We start from the raw sequence: 26,290 nt of genomic DNA on the forward strand, positions 1-26,290 counted from the left end.
ATTGCCAATTACACAGAATTATTTTTTTTCTAAGCACAGGTTTCTGTTTACCTTTTTTGAGAAGGCGTGCCTTGTGAGTGACGAGTGGTCTGGCCTCCGGCTCCGGTCTCGGCGGGAATCGCCTTAATGGTCTCCACATCTCCTTTTTCTCAAATCACGTTGGGGTCATCAAATTTGTCAGGCGTGTTTGTTTGTTCAAGAGACGACAAACTACAACATAGTTTACCATTTATTTAGAGTTATATCATTAAGTAAGGGATAATGTATAGAACGGCGGTCATTATCGGGAAAATAAACCTGATCTTATTACACGGCTACTTGTCAACACGAAAAACTAAACACAGTGTGTCTTTTTACAATTTATTTGTACCGTTCATTGTGTTTTTCAGCAGAGAAATATAGTTTGCCAAACCGACGCGTTTTGCTTCTCCCTCTTCCTGCTTTCCTCTTTTTCTTTGCTTGACTGGTGACGACGACTCAGCCTTTTGCCAAGACTCAAAATCACTGTATTTTCCCAAAATATTAAAGTTAGTGTGAAACGTATTCATACTAGTGCCCTAGAAGTAGTTTTTTCCGATACCAAGTAGCCGTCACTTAGCAACCGAACACGCTGGGGTGATAAGTGACCGGACTACTTGCGGAGCAAAGACTGTAGAGCACGGCGTGATACGAATTACGTGAATCAGAGGCAAAAAGGCCTCTTTCCTTGACGACGGTCAAATATGCTTAGCAACGGTCAATTATAGGAAAGTAATTGACCGCGGGACGTTGAGAAGGCTCATTCAAGTGAATGAAGCATTCTACAGCATTAAGAAGAGCTGTGTAATAAAACCTGATATCGAGGACTTTCTCTCTTTGAAAAATCGCAGGCAGCAAGCTGTTAACTGCAGTCAACCGACCGGAAAAAGATGCACAATTTCAGTGTACAATGTATTTGATCTTTTCAGTTACAGAAGATGTAGAATTTCTCATTGGTTAAGCAAATAGATAAGGTGAATAACAGTAGTCAGTGGTCAAACAGGTCAAAAAAGGTGGGGAGGAACTGTGGTCTAGACTTGGCTCTCCCATCGTGGGTGCACGAGCTGGTCCCAGCTCCTTGGCAACATGAAACCTGATCCCCTGCAGACAACATGTTGGAGGAAAAAACATCCCTGTCCCGTCTGCCTGTTCATGCTCATCTTCACATGCACATCTGCTCTTGTTTAAGTTTCTTGGCTGACTCCCTAAAGCTCACCTCAGTGACTCTGAGCAAAACAGTGTTATCTCTTGACCTTCGTCTCCTCAGTGAATGTGGCTGTGTTCTCTCTCATACCCTGGCTTTTCTCTTCTATGTGTTAGCGCCTCACAAAAAGCACTAATGCTTTTGACCATTCTCATTTGTCAAGAGGATATGTACTACTCTTTTAATGATGCAGATGATTGGTGAGACAGTGTCTTAGGCTTCATACATTTAGTCGACAGCGTGCTGGTGCCCGGCAGTGATAGTCACAGTGCCTTGGACTCAAAAACTGATGCATGAATCAGACAGATGTTTATGTGCACAGTAATTTATAGTCAAGTGGATCATCAGTGCAGGAGAGGGGGTCATAGGGGTCACGGTGCTCTAGTGATAAAGTAATAAAATGGAAGAATCCTAACAGAACTGTTGGGCGTTAGTGGAGGTATGCACTCTACTGACTTGTAGCTGTGTTTTAAACCTGGATGGCAGCATTAATCCTACTCATTAAAAATAAGACCACAGCTTTGAGATTTGGTCGGTCAGGCCTGAGGACAAGTACGTCAGACGAACTCCCTGCACTGCACTAGGTGGTCCATGTAAACCCAAGTCGTCATCAACTGATCTCTCCTTCAACACTGCTGCACGCGCATCGCCGCTGCTGACAAGCTTGCCACCACCACCCCGGCCTCCACCTGCTTAGTCTGAGCCAAATGGCTAAATTTATCTAGTTGCTTCGACCCCACTCCTGCAGGGGGTATGCATCGCGCCCTCCAGATTAACTTAACATGCTGCCTGTCAAATCCAGTGAATCAAATCTGGAGCGGAGCCTTCAGCACCAAGCCTAACTGTATATCATTTGTCACAATAAATGATTTAATGAATGACGAGACTGTTCCTGAATGAAAGATTATCATCCTCCTCCCGGTAGTTGAGAAATCTGGTGAAAATACATCTTGGCTTACAACCCTTCTCTGCTAGTGGTCTGATATGGGACACGCATTTTATCATGGGCTGATTGAGAAGTTTATCTTGACCCAGCATCCCTGGTTAAATTTTTCTCCAGGAAATTCTCTGTCTCCAGGGTCCCAAAGCTCTCTGGGAAGCCATGGAAGTGGAGATTGAAGTGGCTGCTCTGTTCTTCATGTCACCAATCAGCTGCACGAGTGCTGACGAGGACCAGAGGGCGGGAGCACATTACACCGGTTTTAAAGTCACTTCATTGGCTCCCCGTGCGTTTCAGGATTGATTTTAAGGTTCTTTTACTAGTTTTTAAATGTCTTAACGGTCTTGGGCCTTCTTATTTATCTGACCTGCTTTTAGTCTATCAGCCCCCGCGGACCCTGAGGTCCTCCAGCACCGGCCTTTTAACCATACCACAGGTTAGTTCAAAAAAGCACGGGGAGGCGGCTTTCAGTTGTTATGGGCCCTGACTGTGGAACAGCCTGCCGGAGAGCCTCAGGGTCGCAGAAACTGTAGAGGTTTTTAAAAAGAGGCTCAAGACCCACCTTTTTAACCAGGCTTTTAATTGAAACTTAAATTCTTCTTAATTCCTTTATGCCGTGCTAATCAGAGCACTTTTATTTATTTATTTACTTATTTATTCTTTTATTTATTTAATCATTTAAATCCTTTTTATTTTATTTTATTTTATTTTATTTATCTATTTATTTATTTTTTCTTTTACTGTTTTAATCTCTCATATTTTACCCTTTAGTCCCTTGTGCTTTTAGCCTTTATACTTTTATGTTTTAGTCCCTCGTGTTTTCAGCTTCTATGCTTTTTGCTTTATTTTACTGTTTTAGTCTGTCAGTTCTTAATCTCCAGTGTTTCCTCCTGGGGGCCTGCCGGGCTGGGGGTGGTCTCTGGTCTGGCCGCGGGGGGTGCTGTCCCATGGACGGCTCTGGCCCGGGTGACCAGAGGGCTCTGCACCTTGGTGTGGGGCCTCCTGTCTGCCCGGGTTGGGGTGGTCTCTGTGGTGGTGCTCCCTGTGGCCTTGGCCCGAGATCTCTCCCAGTATGGCTGGCTCCTGAAAGGTAGCTTCCTCCATGCACCAGGTCTCGCTGCCCAGCCATTTCTCTTTAGTGACAGCTACTGTATGGGTGTGTATTAGTGTGTGTGTGTCCGCGTGCATATGTGTGAGTGTGTGTATGACTGTGTATGTCTCTGTCCATGTCTGAAGGGGTGGGAGGGTTTGGGTTCTTTTAACTATCTTCTCCTATTTCTATTTTGCTGTTTCTATTTTTCTGCTGTTGTTTATTTCTGTGAGGCACTTTGAGGTACTTTTTTTTTCTGTATGAAAAACGCCATATAAATAAAGATTGATTTGAATTATCATTTTAATTTCCTCTTTTTGTGATGCCTTGATCTTTCAACAGTTTTGTCAGGATGGTGTTGGTGTCCTCCTCATTACAGACTTCCTGCTCAGACTCAGTTGTCTGCTTCCTGAACTGAATCATTCCATTCTGGATTCTCTTAACTTCTGTGAATAGGTTTTTTTTTCTTATTTCAAGCCATGATGTACTACAAAAGAAAAAAAAAAGTTGGGTATTGAGGATGAGTTCAGGAGTCCCACAGTCTGATGGACGAAGCTGCTCTGTAGTCTGGTGGTACGGCAGCAGATACTCCTGTATGTGTTGTCAGATGGCAGCAGGGTGAACAGACTGTGGCTGGGTGGGTGTTGTCTTTCAGCATCTTTTAGGCTCTGTGCAGACATCTCACCTCACTGATGTCACTGATGCTCTGTAGATGGTACCACTGATGTTCTGGTGGTTTTAATAACTAATGAAGAGCCTATATGTCATTGGAAGCCAACACTTGCCAAGGCAATGATAGGGATGCTATAAAATGCATTTGCAGGGCTCACAAAGCAGAGCTGAACAAATAAGCATTTACACCTGCAGCTACAGTAGTTCTATATATCCCTGCTAATAAGTCCCTCCATTACCAAATGTAGAGACACAGATTAATGCTTTACAACACTCTCTGGTGGGATCAAGGCTTAACGGGGAACTCCAGTATTTTTAAACCTGGGCCTCAGATTCACGTGTGTTGGTGTAACATGGCTGCAATGTGTGCAACATAATGCTTTGGGGCAACTCCCACCACCAAAGTTATGTCCTCTGAATGTGCTTGTTTTTGTTCCTGACAGGCTGAAGTTGTTATTCTAAGAGTCTGACAACATTACTGAAAGGAAAAGTCAAGGCTGAATATTGAACTGATTTTGACAAACTTTCTGAGGGAGACTTGTCTGTCTTTGGTAACAAGTTGCCCCAAAAGGATGATGTAGCAGACATTGCAGCCGTGTCCAGCTGACCAATGCTCAGATTTTGTATGTAGATTTGGGCCCCCGGTTTAGAAATACTGGAATTCCCCTTTAACACATCGCTGTCTAGAAGTGTTACCTGGTTGATGAAGTGTTGGGTTCCTCATGGCATGAGCTCATACAACCAGTATGTTAAGAGCTCATACAACAGCGATACTGTATATCTGACCTTAACGCCGCATCTTTTTTCTCTTTTGTCCTCTCTTAGGTGTGTTGCCATCCACAAAATCCATCTTCTCCTTCACTCCCTCCCCCACCGACTGTGTTGAAGCTCACCGGGTGTGCTCTGCTGACCCCCAGTGTGAGGCGCTGTACCGAGGCCTGGAGCTGTGTGCAGCTGATGCGGAGATGTCCCCGCTTGGGGATCAGGCGGCTGCTGAGTGCCTGGAGGGACAGGACGCTTTGCTGACCAAACACCCCTCTCTGTCATCCTGCAAGTGTCAGCGCGGCTTCCGCAAAGAGGAGCAGTGTCTGCGCATATACTGGAGGGTTCGCCTGCTGCCAGGTCAGTCAGGCCTCTGTTGGGGCTTGTGGTGTGAGGGACATGCATGCAAGTATGATGGTGCATTTGACTGTGTCTCCTTCTATCTATCATTTACCTGAGACAGAGCTACACTCAAGACAGTTTGCCAGTTCATAGTCATATTGGTTCAGTAGTATGTGACAGGCTTTTGTCTGTCATACGTAGGCCTGGATCAGAATATTTGACTATTCAGTTGTTTGTTCATTTGTTTTTTTTTTTTCAATATCAGAAAATAGGGGCGGCTGTAGCTCAGTGGGTAGAGCTAGTGATTGGAAGGTCGCTAGTTCAAATCCCGGCTCCCCTGGGGTGCAACTGAGCTGCATGTTGAAGTATCCTTGAACAAGATACTGAACCCCAAAATTGCTCCTGATGTGCAGTTGGCACACCATCCATCGAGCTGGCGACTCATCCAGGGTGGCCTTCGCCCATAGTTAACTGGATTTTGTCCCAGTAACCTCCGCGACCCCTTAAAGGGGAAAAAGCGGTAACATCCCCGCGACCCTCACAGAAGAAAACGGAACGGAATGTCACTAAAAATGCATACGAGTATGCTCAAACATTCAGTTTCTCGACTGATTTATGCGACTCATAACATGTTGAACAGCAATGGCATCAGCTATACTGATGTTCAAAGTGATGACAGAGAAGGTCAAGAGCAGCTACAGGTTGTAATATGCAGTGCAAGTGCACAGGGGCCGTCTGCTAAGTGCAAATGTTCAATAACGTCATTTTTATGCACATATCCTCACTACACTTGGATAAGGCTGAGCGAAGTCATTTTGGTGAAGGTTTCTAAATGTTTTGTTGTTATTTTTTGGGCACTTGTAGATGATCCCTGCCCACATGAGCTGTGTTTTCTGGCAACTTTATGAAACTCGTAACACTGCTGACGACAGTCTACAGACTATATTTGAAATACTTAATGAGAGAAAAAACACAACTAGCGATAAGGTTATGTAGCCCTTTATTTCAAACAGTTTAAATAGCATACAATAACATTTAAAGCTACTGAAGATATTATGTGTGCCATCATTTGAAAGGGAGCATTTGATAGCAGTAGAACACCCCTTGTGCACCTTACATAAAGATCTGCACAGGTGTGCTGAGGAGCATCAGTGTTTGGTGCCATTTACAGATGAAAACATCCAGTGAAACATCCTGGAGGTGATGAGAAAACCTGACGGTGGTCAGTGTGGTGTCTGTTTCAATAAACATGATACTTTTCAGAAACTACTGTATGTTTACTCAGTACCCTCATCATCTTACCATCTTACTACTTTTACACACATCTAGTAAATTTCTAGTTTATCTGTAACATTTATCAGAATCCCAAACCAGCCTCATGTGGAAGTCAGGTCCAGTTAAAAAAGGACCTGTTTCTCATCACACACACACACACACACACACACACACACACACACACACACACACACACACACACACACACACACACACACACACACACACACACAGAGTGACAGAAGCATATCTGGAGTGCTGGTGTGAAGCGTGCATCTGTAAGTGAGCGAACACTAGCCAGCGGACTCCTCCTCCCCTGTGGCCTATTAGTCAGCGGAGCATTAGTGTAATTACACACTCTTCAGTTCCTAACGCTGTTGGCTGCTCTAGCGTTTCATTACCATAAATATATAGCCTTGAATAGGATTTACATACATAAACACTTTACATGCCATTACATTTTTGATTGAGTTTGTACTTGGGAGTGTGTTCAGACATTAGACATTTGCAGGAACAAACGCCTCGTCCATGAGTCAATCAAGGCTCTGCTATTGGCTTTCACAACTGAACAAAAGCTGCCTTCAGTGACACGAGCTCATGGTGACTTTGGGTTTGCCCTCCTGTGTCTCTCTGATCTTAGCCTCACTTTGGCTACATTAATGAGATTTAAACAACAGAGGGACTGTAGCACAGGCTAACACGCTCATCCATGTCCTGACGCTTACTGTTTGTGGTTCCTTTTGACCAGGGGAGGAGGAGCTGGAAATATCTCCCTATGATGACACGCAAATGGTTTCTCGCATCAGCAGAAATGCTGAAATGAGATGGAAACTAGAAGTCAATAACTGCAATACTTGCAATAATTCATTTCAATTAAGTGTCCTACTGATGGGAAGTTAGACAGAGTGTAGTTGTAAATTCAAATGTCATGATCGGCAGTTTAAAGTTTCCTGGTATCGACCAAAGAAATTAGCAGCTATTAATGAACTGCTTGTTGAAAATATAATGAATAAATCATGTTAGGTTAACTTTATATGCATTTTGAGGTCATTATTGTAGTGATTTCAAATAAGTAACTTGGTTATTGCCACCAACTTATCATGAAATTGACAGACCTGCAAAATGAAAGTGTTCCCTAAACTGACAGTTTGTGAACTTTGACCCCTGACTATACTGAAATACATTTTCTGCCTCTCCATTTTTTGCATCCACTGTTTTCACATAAAACTCTCCTCCTGCTGCAATTCACAGATTAACACCAGAGCAGAAATAGTGTTTTTGAGCTAATATAGGATGAGGCTTTGGTTCCATTTGTCCGTTTCTCTGCACACTCACAGGTGTTTGGCTATTTCCACTTTTATCCTTCCTCAGCCTCCACTTTCATGCAGCTGGATGGTGAGAACCAGTGCCTGAAGGCAGCGCAGGACTGCGGCCTCTACGAGAAGTGTGGCTCTCTGCGATCGGAGTACGTGCTGGCCTGCACCAAACGGATGCCCGGGACCAGCCGATGCAACCAGCACAAGTGCCACCGGGCCCTGCGGCGCTTTCTGGAGCGAGTGCCTGAGGAGTACAGCCTGGGTGTCCTGTTCTGCCCCTGCACCAACACACTGTGTGGTGAGAGGAGGAGGAAAACCATTGTACCCTCCTGCTCCTACCAGGACATGGAGGGTCTGCAGCCTAACTGCCTCCATCAGCAGAGCTTCTGCCGCCGAGATGACCTCTGCAGGTAAAACATGAAGCCCAGACAGTTGGATACAGGTGGCTGATCCGGTTTGATTGTAACACCTAAAAAGGCTCTAAAAATGGCATTATATTGGCAGATTGGATTGATTAGCGTGATTATATGTTTAGTGTAGAATTGAAAGCAATGTTACCACTTTCAGTACCTTATGGTTTATGGTTTATAGTCATTAACATAACAAAGTAGTCTGATGTTGTTAAATTGGAGATGCTGGACACTTGATGACACTGTGGCTACTTGCTGGGCTAGTTGGTGAGTTACTTTAGCAGGCTAGCTAGTTTTTTGTTTTCAGACCAGCAAATGTTTAAAAAAGTAGTAAATAATCCTACAAAGCAGTAAGTAGCACGTTACGGTCTCCACTTGAATGAAGATGATATTACCATTCGTTTTCTCACCAAGTGTACATACATAGGAGAGAGATCTGGCATTAAATATGTCTCGAGTGGCTCAATCTCAGAAGAAGAATTTAAACATGTCTGCTAGCAGACCTGATGCTGCTGATTGGGCACCACTGAACACAATCAAGAATCACATCCTTGTGTGTGTCAAAGGTCAGCGTGCTTGAGGTAAAAGTTTGTTACTTTGAACTGTGGCTGCAAGAAAATCAACATGAGGAGCAGCATTATGCCTCAGGCAGCTTCCTCAGAAAGCCGCTCTCTTCATTGGGAATAATGGCCTCCTCTGCAGTGTGTGACTTGTACTTGTAATGTGAAAACTCTGTAACCAGAAACGTGCTAGCTGAGAGGAACATGGTAGCCACAGTAGCTCAAAATATTAAACTTATCTTGTCTTATGACTGACTGCACATGGTGCCTTATTTGTACAGCAGGTTAGACCTGCACAGAGTCGGCTCATTTGAAATGAGATGCTGTGGCACGCGGCCACTTAATGTGCCAAAGCTGAACTCCATGCAAACATTTTCCTTAGGGTAAATCCAAAGAGAACAGATTTTTGCATAGGGATAAATATTGCATTGCAATTTTGATTTAAACGCTGGTCTGATGTAAGGTGCTGAAGGTTGAAGTGACTCATTTGGGTCCAGAGCAAAAAGATCAAGAAGAAAGTAATAATTAAAAGTGCCAAGAATATTTTTTTTTAATTTTAAACATTGGTATTGAACTTAAACTCCAACATGCACATCCAGATTCCCTGCCTCACTTGTGTTTGATGTTGTGTTGTTTTTTGTGTTGTTGCCAGGTCCAGACTGGCTGATTTTCTTAATAACTGCCAGCCATCTCCTCTGACGGCCAGCGGCTGTCTGAAAGACTCAGCAGGCCTGTGCCTCCGAGCCTACGCTGGACTCATCGGTACGGGATGCAGCGGGGAGGGGGATGAGTAAAGATGAGGGAGGATGTTTTCGCATGTGTTCAAGTTTATGTCTAGGACATTTTAAAACACATGCTAAAGTGCCCTCCTGGGAGCCAAAAAAGCATGCCAAAGTGCACTCTTGGTTGGCAAAACACACTAAAATGCCCCTTTGGCTCCTTAAAACATGATAAACTACCCTCTTGGAAGCCAAAACATGCGCTGAACTGCCCTCCTGGGAGCCAAAATACGCACTAAAGTGCCCTTCTTTTCGCCCCTGCTCTTCAAAAACGCTGCACACGCCACTGCTTTTCATTTATCTCGATGATCCTCGGCAGGATTATTGAAATAAATGAATAAATGAATAGATATTCAGGCGCATGCACTTGTTTTGAATTGCGCTATTAATTCTACTACTTACATCTGTTACCCATATTTGGTGCCCTAAGGCAAGATTTTAGCCGGTGCCATCACACACCAATCACATTCATACACTCAGCTGAAGCTTCTTATTACATATCACATGTTAACACAAAAGACTGAGACTCAGTACCACCAGGGCCGGTTCTAGGCAGGCATTCATGAGGGGGCAGTCAGCTGTAGCCACACTGATTGGTTGGTTAGTGCTGCGCTTGTTGAAGGAACAGTGCACAAATTAAAATAACATAAATCAACAGTGTAAGCTAATTTTAATGTTGTTTCTTTACATCTGATGTCATTAATTTAGGTCACATTAAATCTGGAATTATGTTTAATGGTCAGCTTCTGTTTTGACCTTATTTTCCTCAGTTAAAGCCTACGCTAATCTTAGTTACACTGGGGCAAATAAAAAAAAAAACTAAAAGTGACTAAAGAGAAATACAAAGCTGGATGATGACAAACCAGGATGGATCTTGGGCAAAATAGGCAAGATGTCAGAAAACACATGGCGCAAACTCAAACACACCAGGAACGTGACAAAGAGACAAAGAGATGTGTAACTTCTGCATTGTGCTGGAAGTCAGTCGTAGTGCTGGCCGCGTTGCCCCTTCTCATTTTTATACAGTTAAAATTTGGCTACTTTATGCAAATCAGGAGTGTCCAGTGGAACATTTCTCTGAGCTGTTTTCATAACAGGGTTAGAGGAAGTTTCCAAACGAGCCACCATGTTGGTCCTAATGAGAGCAGCCAGTCCACCCGGGTGTAAAGCTGGAAAGCACTGCGTGGCCTCTTATGAGATGAGGCACCTGTGGACGTCTACCAATAAATACACAAGTACTAATGACCAAATGAAACACAGGTGAACACAGGAAAAGGGCGGGAACAAGACAAAGGCCGGAAGTGGAAAGTCACACCGCGACACATGTAGATCAATTCTGTGAAATACTGTAAGATTTGGAAAAAATCTTAAGTGAAAACAAAAATCATGAAATATGAAATTTGGCTTAGATATATCAAATGTAATTACACTTGTTGAGCGCTAAAATCCTGGTGAAAAGACTGGAACACTGCCTGGATAAGTGTCACTCAATTGTAACACTGACCAACTTGAAGTTGAAAGTTAAGAGCGAACCAATCTGGTTTCCAACAGAAGAGGGCTTTGAAATGTTCGGAACATTCAGTTCTATAGGTTTAAGTTCATAGCTCTATTTTGGATGCTATAATTTTCTGTCGTGAGGAAAATTACAGCTGTCAACCCCCTGCAAGCTGATCAAATATGTGAACAAAAAACCTAATGGAAAATGGAATCTTGTGATAGCGAATGTCTCAGGTAAGGGATAAAGCCAGCCGCAGCAGCAGCTCTTGTCAAGCTGTGTGCACTCTACACAGGTACAATTAGGACTCCATTCAATGCTGCCAAATTTGTCTCAGAAAGAAATGCTTCACAGTACCTGGCCGGAGGTGAAATTGTTCAGGGTTGTTTCATGTAGCCATTAACGACAATGCAAAGCTGTAAATTAAGAGCAAGTCATTCATGTACTTCATGTAATGACATATAATTGATTCTTCCAGCTCACCCTCTGTGCGGCTTTCAACTGCGAGCACACATCATTCCACAGAAATGAAGGTCTCTGCTGTGTGCAGCGCTCACAAACACGATGGAGTACAAGTCTCAAGCCCTCTGAGTCAGAGTAAAAGTTAGTTCTGTCTTCTGCCTCATGCTATCAGGTTTCCATTGGAACACTGCAGATCTATTTCTCAGGAAGTCAAAGCATGTCCTCTGTTAGTGGACAGTATCAGCACTGACTAGTTGTTTGGAATCTGATGACTTTAAAAAGGCTGTTAGAGTAAAAATGAATCAAACACAGTGAAAACTTATTAACTGTCTGTTGTCTTGTAATATGAACATGCAGCTGCAGTACAGATCGAGTACTGAAGTGCTCGTTAGAGAAGAAGAGACTCACGTGGCTTTTGCTGAGTCATAGTGATGACAGACCTCGTCAGCTCATACTGTCATCAGTGATGTCATGATTTACATCCTTACAATGTGAAACATCAGAATGTTGCTAAATGCAAGACAATACTAGTGAAAAATATACTGCAGGTCCACAAACAGGTGAAAAACATGATTCTGTGCACAACAGTGAAACTCATGACACAATCTCACTCTTGTTATCAGCTTTCTTCAGTCCTTTTCCTTCAAAACAGTGACATCTTTGTAGTTAGAGCCCTCAGTGTTACTCAACAGGATCCAAGTTAGTGATGTTCGTGAGCGTCAACTAACTTTTATCCTGAAGGATATTTTTGTGTTTTTGAATGAAACACAACAAACCGTGCTTTTCTCCAAGGATTTCTTCCTGGTGTTAGTTTTAAGTTTACACATAATTAACACAGTGTATTAAGTGTGTGAGTCAAGTCACAATCAAACTGGTATTAAAAAAGACACAGAGCATCAATTAAAGTCTATTTCTTTGTGTCTTTATATCAGAATCCAGTCATATCTTCTTCAGGTAAAACAAAATGTCACGTGTGCTTACATAAGCTTTAACCTACACTTTCAACCAATAATATCATGTCATCCACCATCAATCAGTCTTCACCTTTAAGTGCTGAGAGAGCAGCACAGAGCTCAGAGTTCAGTGTCTCAGTGTTTCTGTGTTTCTGTGGGCGGGCCTCACTGGTGACTGTTCAAAACACTCATTTAGAACTTTCTTCACTGATTTGGGTGAAAGTGGATCACATTTTTGGAGACTGTGAATTTGTTCTCGTTTTCCCTCCAATGTCCTCCAGCTGCTGAGTTTCCTTATGAACAGATGGTTCTACTTGTTTCAGTTGTCATACAATATGCCACCAGAAGTTCAACAGGGAGACCTTAGGCAGTAGTCCTACCTCCATGTTTGAAACTGCTTCCCCTCTGCTGCCTGCCCCTCACTGAAATGACTGAAGGTGCCGAGTTACAGGGAGGCAGTGTGAAAAGGCCTTAACGTTAGACCTCGAGTTGCCAAGAAAATATTTTACCTGACCTCAAACTGGCAGCTGTTGGTCTGGAATGCTGCCTTGTGTTGCTGTGGTTGGCAGCCTTAACCTGCTGCGTTCACTGGGATGCTAACACTATTAGCTACTTTAAATGCCAATCAAATTTCTCAGCAGTTGCTCCCTACTCTGCCTTCTGTTTTATGGGAACCTTTAATGAAGAAAGTGAGAAAACATGCCCAGATCTGTCCCTTGATCAAGATCCACACCAAAAGTGAATGGGGTCTATGTTAGGCCAAGACCCATCCTCCATCAGTAGCTTCTGTGTAATCCTGCTGACAAACTAACCAACAAACAGACTTGGATGGAAACATAAAACAATTACAACTGTTAAGCCTGCATTAAGCTTGGACTGGTTGTCCTTCTCCTCTTAATGCGCTGGCTGTGGGCCAGACATTTCCAGTAGCACACTTTCAGAAGTCAAAAAACGTAGAAAGTTTGATGCAACAGAATGGTTACATTTCCACAAAGATCAAGCTTGTCAGTGTCCTTGCACTAACTTGGTGAGCGGGCATTATACGCTCTCTGTGACTAAACGACCTCTCCACTGGTGCACTGGTGGCAGGAACAGTAAGCACTCTCTTTCCCGCAAGATAGAGCCATGGGAAACCTTTGTCTTTTCTAGGAATCCAGGCAGTGCACTTCTTCATCAGGGGACATCCTGATGTAGCGAATGAGTCCAGCCTTGACAGATGAGTCATGGTCAACACTCCTCTTGTTGCCTTTCTTGCTGTAGTCAGAGAAAGGAGTTTGAGCAGGTGATTATGGCTCCTCCGCAGTCTTATTCTTCTACAGAAGATGGCTCAGGCCTGACTTTCATGTCCATCTCTACCAAGGCAAGATTCATTAATGAATCATTGATGAGCCTAAATTAGATTTTATTGATACTGGTAATGATGCTTAATGTTAATATGTTTATCCATTTTAGCTATCATCATCTCCCTCAACGCTCTCTTGACTGCCTGTGGTGCAGAAAGATGAGTCTAGAAGTGCCGACATCATGTAGACCAGATTACCAAATGGGAAGTCTACTGCAAGTTGAGCTGGGTCATCCATCCATTCTGACATTTAGCAAAGATCCCTTGAAAACAGCACAGGGGTCACTTCTGAGGTGTGTTCACTGATCTGACCAGGTGATGAGTCGCATTAAGTATACTGATGAGCTGGATGCTGAGTAAGAGCTCACAGGGAGAACCACACAAAGAGATAGCTCTGTGCCAGGCCTGTTGCTTAAAGACAATGTGGCCAAAATTTCCACAAGCTCTTGAAGCTGACTTCACTCTCTGACTGATGAGCACAGGAATTTTGCCCTTGAGCTTTCAGGAGATTTTTTAGGCTTTGGGAGGTCCAGGCCAGTGACTGTCTCAGGGCCGTTTCTAGGCAGGCATCTATGAGGGGGGAGTCAGAAAAGTGAAGGGGGCATCATGTGTACACATCATGCTCCAGCACTGTTTTTTCTGTGCTTAGAGTAACAGTGTTTCTTCATTGAATTGGGTTGTTAGCTTTGTGTCCAACCCCAACCTGAAGAAGTGGATTGCACTTTGGCAGGCCTCTAACTTCAGACCTGTCCAACTTGGGTGTCCCACCTGAAGACTAAGCTCCTGCTGGCATAGCTCTTAAGGTCACTGAGGCACGCAAACCCCCTGAGCACAATAAGGTGGCATTCCCTCGGGGGGGGGGAACTGAAAAATAAAAATAAAATAAATAAAACAAAACATCCTTCATCCAGATTTGATCAACTAACAACATAACATTTATCTGAACTGGATGGCCTAATTCTCAAACACATTTTAACCTAAAGTAGGACATCACACACTATAGTCAATATTTACAAAACTGAAGTAGTCTTATGAATAATAAAAAATATTCTTCTCAAACCAATTCATAAAACACAACAGATATGGAGCAGAACATTTGAGCTTCTCTTTATTTTTTTTTTCTTTTCATTTTTTGCTGGCAACTTAACAGCTCAAAAAACTTCTTTCTCTCCACTCCTCTCTCATTTCTCTCTCATTTCTCTCACTCCTCTCCACTCCTTCTTCTTGTGCAGTTGTGCTGGCTGCTGTCTCTGATGTACAAGCAGCAGCATCATTTCTACTGCTATTAGTACATGCAGGAGCAGCTCTACACTTTTTAAAAGCTCTGCATTACACAGCATTAACTTTCTCTTTGTGAGCTGCTGGAAGCTGGAGCAGAAGATAAGTTAGCTGGCTTTGTAAAATAATGCTGTGATTGTATGAAACAAAACAGTGCAGAACTACAGCCTGGGGCAGGGCTTTATGTAGAGGTCTGTCAGACACAGGACATTTGTCTTCAGTTTGTCACGTATTACAGAAGCGCATTTCATTCACTGGATAAGAAAAATTTAAAAAAAATCAGACCCCTTATCTCATAATCACTTCTGGTAATTAAAAAATCCTTATCCACGTATGTTTCATGGGTCTGATTGTGAGACTGCAGTCTGCCCCACAGTTACCAGCAGCTCTTCAGTGCAGCTTCATTACGATTACCCTAAATGTTAGTAGATTCGCGCACTAGAAAAAAAGTGCAGCTGATTTGACCAAGCAAGCGCGAACCATGGCTGGCTTGAACGCAATCAACAATGAACAGTGCCCTGTGGAGTAACTGGGGTGTAGCCTCAGCGCTCTGGCTTCATGGCTCTGCAGACTGAAGCTGGACATCACATGTGATGCTGCTCACTGATCTAATGGGGAAGCAGACCTAAACAAAATGGAGATTAGCGTGGTGCAACAACTTGGTCTAATAACAAACATATCAAACAGGTTTCATGTTTAAAATTAAAATCTGGATGATTATATCGGTACTCTCTGAGTCGGACCACAACAACCAATGAGAGATGCATCCCGGAGTGGCTGACGGTGCAGCCAAGCAACAGTAAACATTGTAGCCCATGAAGCCAACATCAGCTAGCATTAGTGACCTGTTGAAGTGTCACCTCCCGGATAAAAAACCTGCGTTGACCGCCTCACTGCTGAAGTGTTCCTTCTTAAAGGTGGTATGTTTTGGGAGTGTTTGTCACACGCAGCTGTGGCTACCTCAGCTTATTATCAAAATTTGGGTTTGCTGGATCCAAAAATTGCCAAAATGGCTTTCAGCAGAAAAACACCAACTCCAGTCTTCAGCTCCCGTAGGAAAAGCGAAAGAGTTCAGCTGTTCAGCTCTGTTTGAAGTACAAGAACACTGTCCTGTGTCTGTTTTGTGCAAACAAACTGCTCGAAGTTAAACAGTGCAGAAGCCAGTCGAGGCTTTCAGTCTCTGGCATATATTGTGTCTGGTGATTGTGTTTCTATCTGTGAGTTACTAATTGATTTGTCCAAAGCTAACATTCACCCCCTTTTGACCTGCAGGTACCATCATGACCCCCAACTACATCAGTAACAGCTCTGCAGATGTGTCACTGTGGTGCAACTGTGAAGGCAGTGGAAACCAGTGGCAGGATTGCCTGAGACTGCAGCACATGTTCACCCACAACACCTGCCTGCGTGAGTGATTACATTTCACACAATTGATTACTTTTTTATATGCAATCAGTAGTATAAGGATTTTAATTGTTGGCTGCACAGAACATTTTACATTTTTTTATTCACCTCTCAGGAGGGAAATGATAACTATCTCAGCACAGGTGAAACAAATCCTGACTCCAGTCAGACAAGGCTTGGTTAAAAAGTGGGAAAATACCCCCAGGGCCCCAGCTCCACTGGGACAACCAGAACACACCTTTATCCTGGTTATCAAATAAAACTCTAGTTAGTTGAGATGGCTGCAGTTAAAGGTGCCTGGAAATGATTTTCCAGGAAAACACATTTTTTCTTTTACTGTATTTCTGATAGAGACATGGCGAGATTGGTGTCTCTCTCAAGTTTATATATCAGGTACAGAGCTGCATCCAGGATGCAGCTAGCCTAGCTTAGCATAAACACTGGAAGGTCTGTCCAAAGAGTTGAAAACATTTTGAGACTGTAGTCAAACTGAAATGTGAAAATGAGTTTGCTGTCACAGTGAGTTTTCCAAGTCTACTCAATGATCATATCTGGAAGCTCAAACTGTGGTCAGGCACACTCCGATAAGGTGCTGAGTGGGTGATTAACTGTTGTGGCCTTGGCCAAGGAGGCTATGCTTTCACCTGTCTTCACTGGTTGTTTGTTCATCGTTTGGTTGGTTGGTCAGCAGGATAACTCAGAAACTATCAAACAGAATTCCCAAAACTTGGATGGAGGATGTGTCTCAGCCCAGATTAGACCCCATTAACTTTTGATGTGGACGCAGATAAAGGGAGATTCCAGGAATTGGTCCTCTCTTTCTTTCACATTGTGAGATAGGATGCTTTCTGACATTTTTGTAAATTTCTATGGGAATAATGCATGGTTTTGGCTGCTAGCTATGAGTGAGTACAATTTGATGGGGATCCTAGATCTGGTGATCTTAAGTAATGGTTCAGCAGTTAACATGGTGAAATGGGCTATAGATTTTGATATTGGATTAGACATGAATTAATTAAAGGGGACTGTTGGGCCTTGGTGGAGGTATGCGCTCTACTGGATGCTAGTGTAATTTGTCAAGAAATGGTTTCAGTAACAGTGTGCTTTGTTGAAATTTCTTTGTGTATACAGACAAATAAATAAAGACTTTAATCAGTAAGCTTTCGAGCTGTGGGAGGCTGTGGACCGAGCCAGGCTTCAGACTTCATGCTAAGCTACGATAACCACGTCCTCCAGGTCTGTACTTATCACACAGATTTCAGATTTGTATCAATCTTCCCCCTCATTTCACTCTTTAAAAATAAGGGAATTATTCTCAGGATAAAAAACTTTGTTATTCAAAACATTTCCCTCATTTCTGCTGATAAGGACATTTGGGAAAATGGGGTCAAATGAATTCCTTCGAGCCTCACTGCATGTAAGAATCTTATTTATTTAAAGATATTTCCTAAGGACATATCTTAAGCTAATTTTCTGCAACCATTATTTTTTTTCTGATTAAAATGTAATAAAAACTACAAGGAAAGGATTTCTTATGGTATAATGACATGTGTATCTTAACTTTGATGCTGTTTCAGAAACTTTTTTACCCAGAAGGCACTTGGGATACTTGGGGATTGTTTGGGAAATAGTCACATTTAAAAGATTGTTTTTTAAGTCTGTTTTAAATGATGTATCTCAGGAGCAGAATTATGAAAACAGAATTAATATGTCACCATCAAAGATACAAGGAACAAGTCAAAGGGAATACATGAGAAAAAAAAAAAAAGTCGAAGAAGATGTCTGCTGAATCTGTCTGGGTGGCTGACTCCCACAGCGATGTTCACAGCATGAACTGAACTCTATCTCTTTTTATGTCAGCCCCATGCTACAGCCTCAGCTTTCAGAAGAGTCTTACGGTGTGTATCTGCAGCATTAGGCATCTGCAGCCCGAGGGTAAAGCCCTCCAGGTGTCACTCAATCACAGCAGCCGTCAATAAGGCTGTCGATACACACTGAGCCTGTATGTCCAAACATTAAAGCCTGGATCGATGCATCAATGCACTTCCCATAAAGCTCGGTGATTTATCAAGCCGCCGACAGCTCAAACAATAAAGCTGCCAAATAGATATGTAGGTTCACGCCCACTCAGCTGCAGCGTCGCAGCACGCGGGCCAGGCCAGAGGAACACACACACACGCATGAACACACAGGCAGTGATGTGGCTGTGTCTCCATGCAGGTAACTCTATCACTTGGATGGGGAGTCCCGGCTCCCTGCCTGCGGACACCACCAAGCCGCCTGCTCCCAGACCCTCCCCGATCGTTCAGGAGGACGAGCTGCTGAGCAACAACCACCTGCCCGAACACAACAACATTGTGAGTGCGCCTCAGCTCATCACACGCATCGCCTTCACATTTTAAATTACCTCTCAGAGTCTTAACCCAAGGCCTTCTCCATTATCTTTGGTTTGAGCTCATCCTGTCACTGTCACACACACTATGTTGCTTATTTATGGCATTTGTTTCATCTCAGTCACTGGAGCTTTTTATCTCTTTTATCATTTTCCCCATATGATTCTTGAAAGCACTAAACCTGATTCCCTCGCTCCTTTTGGATTTTGACAACATGACATTGAGTTTATATTCACAGAAATCTACAGTCAAATCTTTCCAATTACAGACTAAGTGGATTAATTCTACCATATGAAATCTAGCCATGATATTTGAGAACCTTTTATTTTGTATAAAAAGACAACAACTAAACAAAAAAACAAAGGGTTACTGGAGGAGATTTAAAGATAGATTATCCACACATGTTTTGGTTTAAGGGTATAAGTTGAAAGATAATGCAACCGGTCAATTGTATCCCCAGAAATCCAGTAGGACCACAAACTGCTGTAGCTGTCTTTGGCTGTAGCTAGCTTCTGTTAGTTGCTCAGTAAGCTGTGAAGATAAGTGGCCCTGTTGGCTTAATCATGTGGAGCGTCGCCGCTACGGGTCTCAGCTGGAACTGGGCTCAACAGCCTCCCAGTGAACACACCTGGACCTGAACTGGGACTGAACACAGCCTCTGAGAAAGACGGATGCCAGTTTGAAGAGGGAGGATGCAGTACAGAAATGATCTACAGCAGCTCTGATCGGGACTGTGACTTCAGGGACGAGAAGAAATGGCAACTGGGGACTTGAAATGGAGAGTGTAGAGTTCAAATTGTTGCCACGTCTTACTGACTCAGGCCTAACCAGAAGTGATCATGGAAAGACACACCATACTGTTTAGTTGAGATTGATGTAGTAAATGTCCAGTTTGAATGAGGTGTATTTTACGAGGAGTTTACAAGGTGATTAAGTTCATCTTAGGTAAATTATAGAATGGAACTGAAATTCAGAAGGTGTATAACACCATAATGCAAGTTAAGAGTTTGTGAAATGTAGAAAATTTGCCTCAGTTTTCTACATTGAAACCACAGGGGCAACAACTCTGGAGGTACAAAGTGGTGTTATGAACTGATGCTCAAAGTGGTGTATGGTGGCCCTGAGGATCAAAACACAACATTTCACCTAACATAACAACAGATTGAGGCAGAGGTAGATTTTTGTGAATTGGCTTGTTTTCTGAAATATTCTGTATTCTAAAATGTGGTTTAACCTCAGGGCAACTTTATCATGGTCTCTCCTCGGGCATAGCTATGGTGAGAGTGGAAACTTTCTTATAGGTACGTTGGCCTTAAAAGACTTCATGCAAGTGGCTCGGTGAGACTGGTGGGACTGTCAGTAGTTCTTTATAGCAGATATTTGGTCATCAACCAAAGTATTGCATAAATTATATTGCTGACCTGCTGATGTCATTAGTTCAAAAGTCAGAAGATCACAAAAGTTATGGCAAATCATCCTGACAGGAACATAAATGTCAAACACATTTAATGGCAAACCAGCCAATTTACTTAGACCTTTTAATCTATGCAGGTAAAAGAGAAAAAGTCAAATGATCACCAAAGTCAGCTGGGTTACTATCACTTACTGGCTCAGGACAGTTTGTAAGATTTAAATGGTTCTTTTGCTAAGACAACAGTGTGGACCATAGTGGTGGACCAACTGACCGTCAGACTGACTTTACCCTACCATTAGCCATGCTGCTAAAATATGAGCAAGGGATCTATGCTGGCTAGTAACCACGGATGTACATTTATTAGACCAATATATGAATTTATCATAAAGATAGTGCCAATAGAAAAATGAAACATCCTATGAGGGAAGAAATGTACTGATTTTAAATGATGTGTCCGTTCCAACAGGACTGATGGGAGAGACCTGATGGATACAGTTTGAGTTATTCAAATTTGCGGTGAAATGCATTTGAATGGGATTTTGAAGGCCAGTGGCCTGTGGATTTATTCATTTGTAGATACGTTCATTTTTGATATGACGAAGCTACAAGCTGTCACTAAACAGTGTACTTTCCAGCCAGCTGGAGAACATTTTTTAGTATAGAGTGCAAGGCAAGAGGGAAAAATCCAGTCACTGTGAAAAAGAGTATACTGGTAAATGTCATTATCAGTAGATAAAGATTGTATTGTGTGATACATATTAACATATTTATTTAGACATTTAAACAAATCAAAAGAAAAACAGCTCTTTTGTAGCTTTTTGATAGGATGTTTGTGAACGCTTGAAGAGGAGAAGCAGTGTGACTGTTCAACTTGTTAACTTAATTCTTGTTATACCTGAGTTAACATGCACCTTGTATATACAAGTAAGATATCCAGATACAGATTGAAATTGGGTCGATAATGTCATGCGACAACATACAGCAACTGAACATGAAAACTCCCAACAAACAGTAATATTAAACAAACTAACAACACTGTATTTCATAAATATATGTGTACATTACCTAGACATGCGCTGGTCCTAAAAAGAACCCAAGGCTTGTCTTCACTCCAATTATCTTCAAAGAAATGTTAACAATGTTCTTCAGGCTTTTACTGTCCCCCACCAATGTGTTATAAAAGCAGCAGATCAAAGGAAAGGTCAGAAGGCTCTCAGTAACAGACAGTGACTAAGAATAACTGTGCAGATAAGTTAAAGGCTTGGAAGGAAGGTGCTCTCTCTGCAGGTTAGGCTTAATGTTTCCCACATCCCGTCGGATGATTGTCCACGTTTGGAATCGATGTCATGACTAATCAACAAAATGATTGTCATTTGAATGATAAAAGAGAGAACAACCCAACCATGATCCGTTTCTGTGCCCCGAAGGAGAGCTGGATGACGGCCTTGTTTACAGCCTCTGCAGCTGTCAGATTACATGATGAAAAGTTCAAATTGACAGAAAAAAGATCTGAGCATCGTGACACCAGCGAGGCAGTATTTCAATGGAATGACGAAGAAGCGCGTTATTATTAGTAGGAAATCAGTAACCTAGCATCAGCCTTGGGCTTCCCCAGATGTTGGTGCATATCATTGAGAACGAACATCTGTGTGTCCTCAACACCAATAACACTGCAGTGAATCATATTCATCAACAGCTTTGGAGTTTTAAATAAAGACTTCTCTGGATCAAAGTGAAGATCACAGAACACCCATGATATATTTAATGTCAAGGTTATAGCTAGAATTTTAGTCTAAAACATTCAGAAAGTGTGAAGAAATAAAAGTGGTTACATTCTGTCAAAGATGTCTCTGTTCTGTGGTTACAGAGATGTCTACTAAGTCGCTAACCATCTAGCCTCAGCCCCTCCTGTCTACTAATACCACTTTGTACCTCAGCAGTTGATAGTGTGATAACCCTGTCGTATCAGCTGGGAGATGTATGTGAGCGATGAGTTTGCTTTTCACAAGCCACCTCCACTTCATGCCTCTCCTGTCCCCACTGCTGTACTTGATCTGGTCAAAACAGCGTAAATCACCTCCATACTGTATCTGTAGGCTGTGTTCAGTTCCAATCCAGCAGTGTTCACAGCAGTTAGTAGCTACAGCCAAAGATAGCTACAGAAAAAAAGTAAGTAAGTAACAGTTGGCAGTAACGCTGTTGCCCTCTATTTGTTTGGAGCCATTTTCAGCAGGTGAATTTGACCACTATGAGGTCTGAAATATGGCCCCTTTCCCTTTCTCACTCATCCTGTGTACTGTCACTTTTCAGTTATACAATGCAATAAAGCCATGGAAGAGTCCAAAAGAACAGCAAAAAATGAATGGGTCTTATTGTACACTGGACTTCATCCCTAGAGAGCAGGGTTTGTGCCCAATTTGTAACCTGAATCACGTTGTCATGTTATTTACATTGAATGATGTGAGTTGACTGGGCTGTAGAAAAAAATCTGACATGTTTTTTACATACAAGCTTACTCAATGTCTGCCCACAACAAATTCCACTTTTAAAAAAAAAAAAAAAAAATCAATTATACTGATCACTTGCATTTGTCTTTGTCTTCTGCTTATGACCCCAAACGTCTTGTAAACGGCCCCAAAACGCAGCTTCAGGCTATGCCCCCCACACATCGTTTTCATGTGGTATTAAAAGTATTAAAAAGTAGTATTAAAAAGATTAGCAGCTATGTATGAACTTCTTGTTGGAAAATAGTAGAATATTATTGGTAAATCATGTTGGGGTAAAGGAGGTAATTATTGTAGTAATCTGAGGGTAAATTTAAATATGTTTCTAATACTTTGCCTGGTAATTGCCATCTATTTAACATGACATATGCGGAAGTCTCACCAATTCAGATACATGGTATCATGTGAGAATTGTACATATCGAAGCTGCCCCCGATGCTGTCTCCTTCCTGTCAGGTGGTGGAGAGTGAGGAAGAGGAGGAGCTGACACAGACAGAGATGGAGGAGGAAGATGAAGGTGGCCAGTCTGATGTCATCCTGCTTTACTCAGAGAGGGCCACCGTCTCCAACCTGGGCCCCCCCGGCACAGGTGGGGCCGCATCGCTCACTGCTGGCCCTCCAAAAGCAATCCTACTGCTCCTTCTGTTTCTGTCTGCCTCCCTCATCTGGGGGTAGAACACAAAACGTACAGAATACACACATGCACATGCACACACACGCACACATATGCACACACATGCACATACACACAATCATATTTAATGGACCTACAATCCTGGACTAATGGGTGTGAAATTGTTGAAAGCATAGTGAAGTTGTAAAAACTGTTCAGGTCAGCCTCCTAAATTTTAATAATCAGTAATACACATACATTTTTTAAAATGCTATGCTATTTCTGAGTTAGTGAATAGAATGAACATACTGGTGCCAAAATGGGTTCAAAGTCACCGCTGCTGGTAGTTCAACACAAATAAGATACAATACACACAGTTATGTTTGCTTAACTTGTCAGCAATATGCTACAGTTGGGCCTTTGTGCTATATGGCTTCAAACAAAGAGAAGGCCTGTAGGAGAAATCAGAAGCCTAACTACTAGGGCCTTGCCAACATGAGGAGTTCAAGAACAAAAGAACTGAACTGAGGCTCAAAAGGTGTGAAAAACTGTAACTCAAGGTATGACCAGCCCCCAAAACTTTCACCCGGTCCCATTGGCTGTGAGCCTGGAAGCTCCGGCAGGATCACAATGACGTCACTCCCAGGTCAAAGGTCAGGAGACCCCACTGCACATTGCATTTCCAGGTAGCTCAGTTGTGGAGAGACTCCAGTTTCATGCAGCCGCTGCATGGCCTTGTCTTGGAATCGAGGGCATTTTTACTCGGTCTTGTCTCGGTCTCAGACTGGGTGGACTCGGGTTATTTGAACGAGACCGCTCAAGACCACTGCTGATAGGCTAAGAGTGGAAAATGACCCTCTCAAAAACAGCTGCTAATAACCTAATAATAAGCTAATAATCACTGGTAGTGTAAAGATTTCCCCCAGCTGCAGCTGCTACCTGCCCGGTGTCACTGTGAGAGTGACTGACACGCCTCCCTGTACACTGAGTATGGAGACGACAGCAGTAGGTGATTTGAGGTGGGGTGCCGTCCCCTTTGTTAGCAAAATTACCAATAAGCATCCCCCTTGTTAACCTGACATCAGTCTCCATCTGCTAGTAGGGAGGGCTGTCAGTTTAACACGTTAATTAGGTTAATTAATTACACTGCAAATTAACACGTTATAAAAATTAACGCAATTAATTCTGAGATTCTGAGTGGGAATTCAATGCACAAGCATTTTAAATTTGGCCCACTGAATGACCCGTAGGCTACTTGGCAGTGGCTCGTCACGGTAGCACTAGCACCGAGGAACTTGTCCAGACGTGTTCGTCACTTCCCACCTGCATCGCTAGTCAAAGCAGGGTGACAACAGACATGAGCCGTTTTTAGACAGAGCACCAAGCTGCTAATTTACCCGTCCTTTTGGCGGCTCGGTCCGTGGTTTTAGACAGAGGCCAGCAAATTGGGGGTCTGTTTTGGTCCGCCGATTGTCCGCCGATTTTCCGAAATGTGCCGGCCTCTGAGTGAGGTGGGCGGAGGTGTCAATGACCTGCACTGTATAAATCAAACACCCTGTACAGACTCCGGATTGTATAAAAACGAAAAATTACCAGATCAACAAAGTTGGGCAGGCGAAAGGCTTCTGAAAGGATCCTGCTTGAAGTGTATTGTGAGTGACATGAGAAAACTCTGTCTGAATAAGTCCACTGCTACAATTTAAAGGTGCATTTACTCATTATTGTGTGTCGTGCTCTCACTGGGCCATATATAACTGTGGGCCACAATAATCCGAAATAAGTTCAACCCTTTCCATGGTCGGTTTAGGCATTTATTTGCTAACTTTCAAAGCACCGACTATATTAGCCTTGTTGTCACAAGCAAGATAACAGACCAACATCAATGAAATGGGCCATATTTCTTCCCCAATTTATGTGATATACACACACACAAGGCTTTGTCAAGTCAAACTGGAGTTGTGTGTGCTTGTATAGAAAGAACAGGCAGTGTATGGGTAAAATATAAATCAGGCAAAATTAATGGTTTAAAACACAATGTTTCAAAAGAAAGGTCTTGGTCTTGTCTCAGTCTCGACCTCCAAAATTCTTGGCCAAGTCTCAGTCTCGGTACTCTCTGGTCTCGGTAATGTCTTGGTCTCGGTTGGTGTGGTCTTCACTACAACACTAGTATATGGCGTGTTTTTCTTAGTTGTGCTTGCTCTTGTTGTGAAAGGACCACCGAGTCCTAGTTACGGTTTACTGTACTGTATGCTAGCTGTATTATTACGCTTGCTAGGAGCTCATTCAGGCTAATCCACTTAGCAGATAGCTTGTGTATTTTTTTCGCCGGGTGTGATCACAATACGTTGTATTCCAGCTCACCCAGCGGACGACCAGTGAACGTCGATTTGCTTGCCAGCCACTGTTGAGGGAGAGACAATCGCTGTGTACTACATGGTTGTTGTGTTGTTTCTTTGTTGTCTGCTAAGTGCCCGCTTAGTTTCTCTCCTTTTACTAACTCACTCACACACACCGAGATACACATGATCTCATGAGCGATCTGTTGGAAACATTTAGTCGATAACCCCGCTGTAACATAAGACACGTGTGTCTAGTATATTCCCTTTATTGACTGCAGAGGCGGACTACTCGCGGTAGCATGGCCACCTTTTTGGAACTGTGGGTATTATCCCGCTAAATTCACCTCGCACGAGACCAAAGACAATGTAACTCCTGTCTTTGTCACCTTTATCACCTGTGGTCGATATAGTCACTGCTGTCATTTTTGAATTCCAGGTATATGATTCAGTTGAATCTGAATCATCACCTTGGGATTCGTTTCCAGTAGTCTCTCCAACGAGAGTTCTTAAGTCACGCGTACTAATTTGTAGTCCAGCAAACGTGATTTCTGAAGCCATGTTTAACCATCTTTGTAGTCTCTATAAGGGACTTCCTGCCTTACACACATACACACCTCTACCCATTTATATGTTTGTCTTGCTTATGTTTTTGATGTTGCTAGTTGTTGAAAGCAACTGTTGTTTATTGAAGTAGGAGGTTTGTGGGCTTTAATAAATACTGTTAA

At 42.8% G+C, this 26,290-nt stretch overlaps 1 protein-coding gene across 3 annotated transcripts in view; it reads left to right on the plus strand.

Moving 5' to 3' along the window:
• LOC119007970 (GDNF family receptor alpha-1-like) overlaps positions 1–26,290 on the plus strand; it is a 29,729-nt gene extending 3,439 nt beyond the window's left edge. For all 3 annotated transcript variants that reach the window (XM_037077970.1, XM_037077972.1, XM_037077971.1), the window contains 6 exons: positions 4,750–5,046; positions 7,675–8,029; positions 9,242–9,351; positions 16,171–16,305; positions 18,523–18,659; positions 23,070–26,290. In XM_037077970.1, coding sequence (XP_036933865.1) covers positions 4,750–5,046; positions 7,675–8,029; positions 9,242–9,351; positions 16,171–16,305; positions 18,523–18,659; positions 23,070–23,288 — 1,253 coding nt within the window. In that variant the 3' untranslated portion in view covers positions 23,289–26,290. The remainder of the gene's footprint in view (positions 1–4,749; positions 5,047–7,674; positions 8,030–9,241; positions 9,352–16,170; positions 16,306–18,522; positions 18,660–23,069) is intronic.

This window comes from Acanthopagrus latus, chromosome 18, assembly GCF_904848185.1.
Source record: "Acanthopagrus latus isolate v.2019 chromosome 18, fAcaLat1.1, whole genome shotgun sequence".
Taxonomy (NCBI): Eukaryota; Metazoa; Chordata; class Actinopteri; order Spariformes; family Sparidae; genus Acanthopagrus; species Acanthopagrus latus.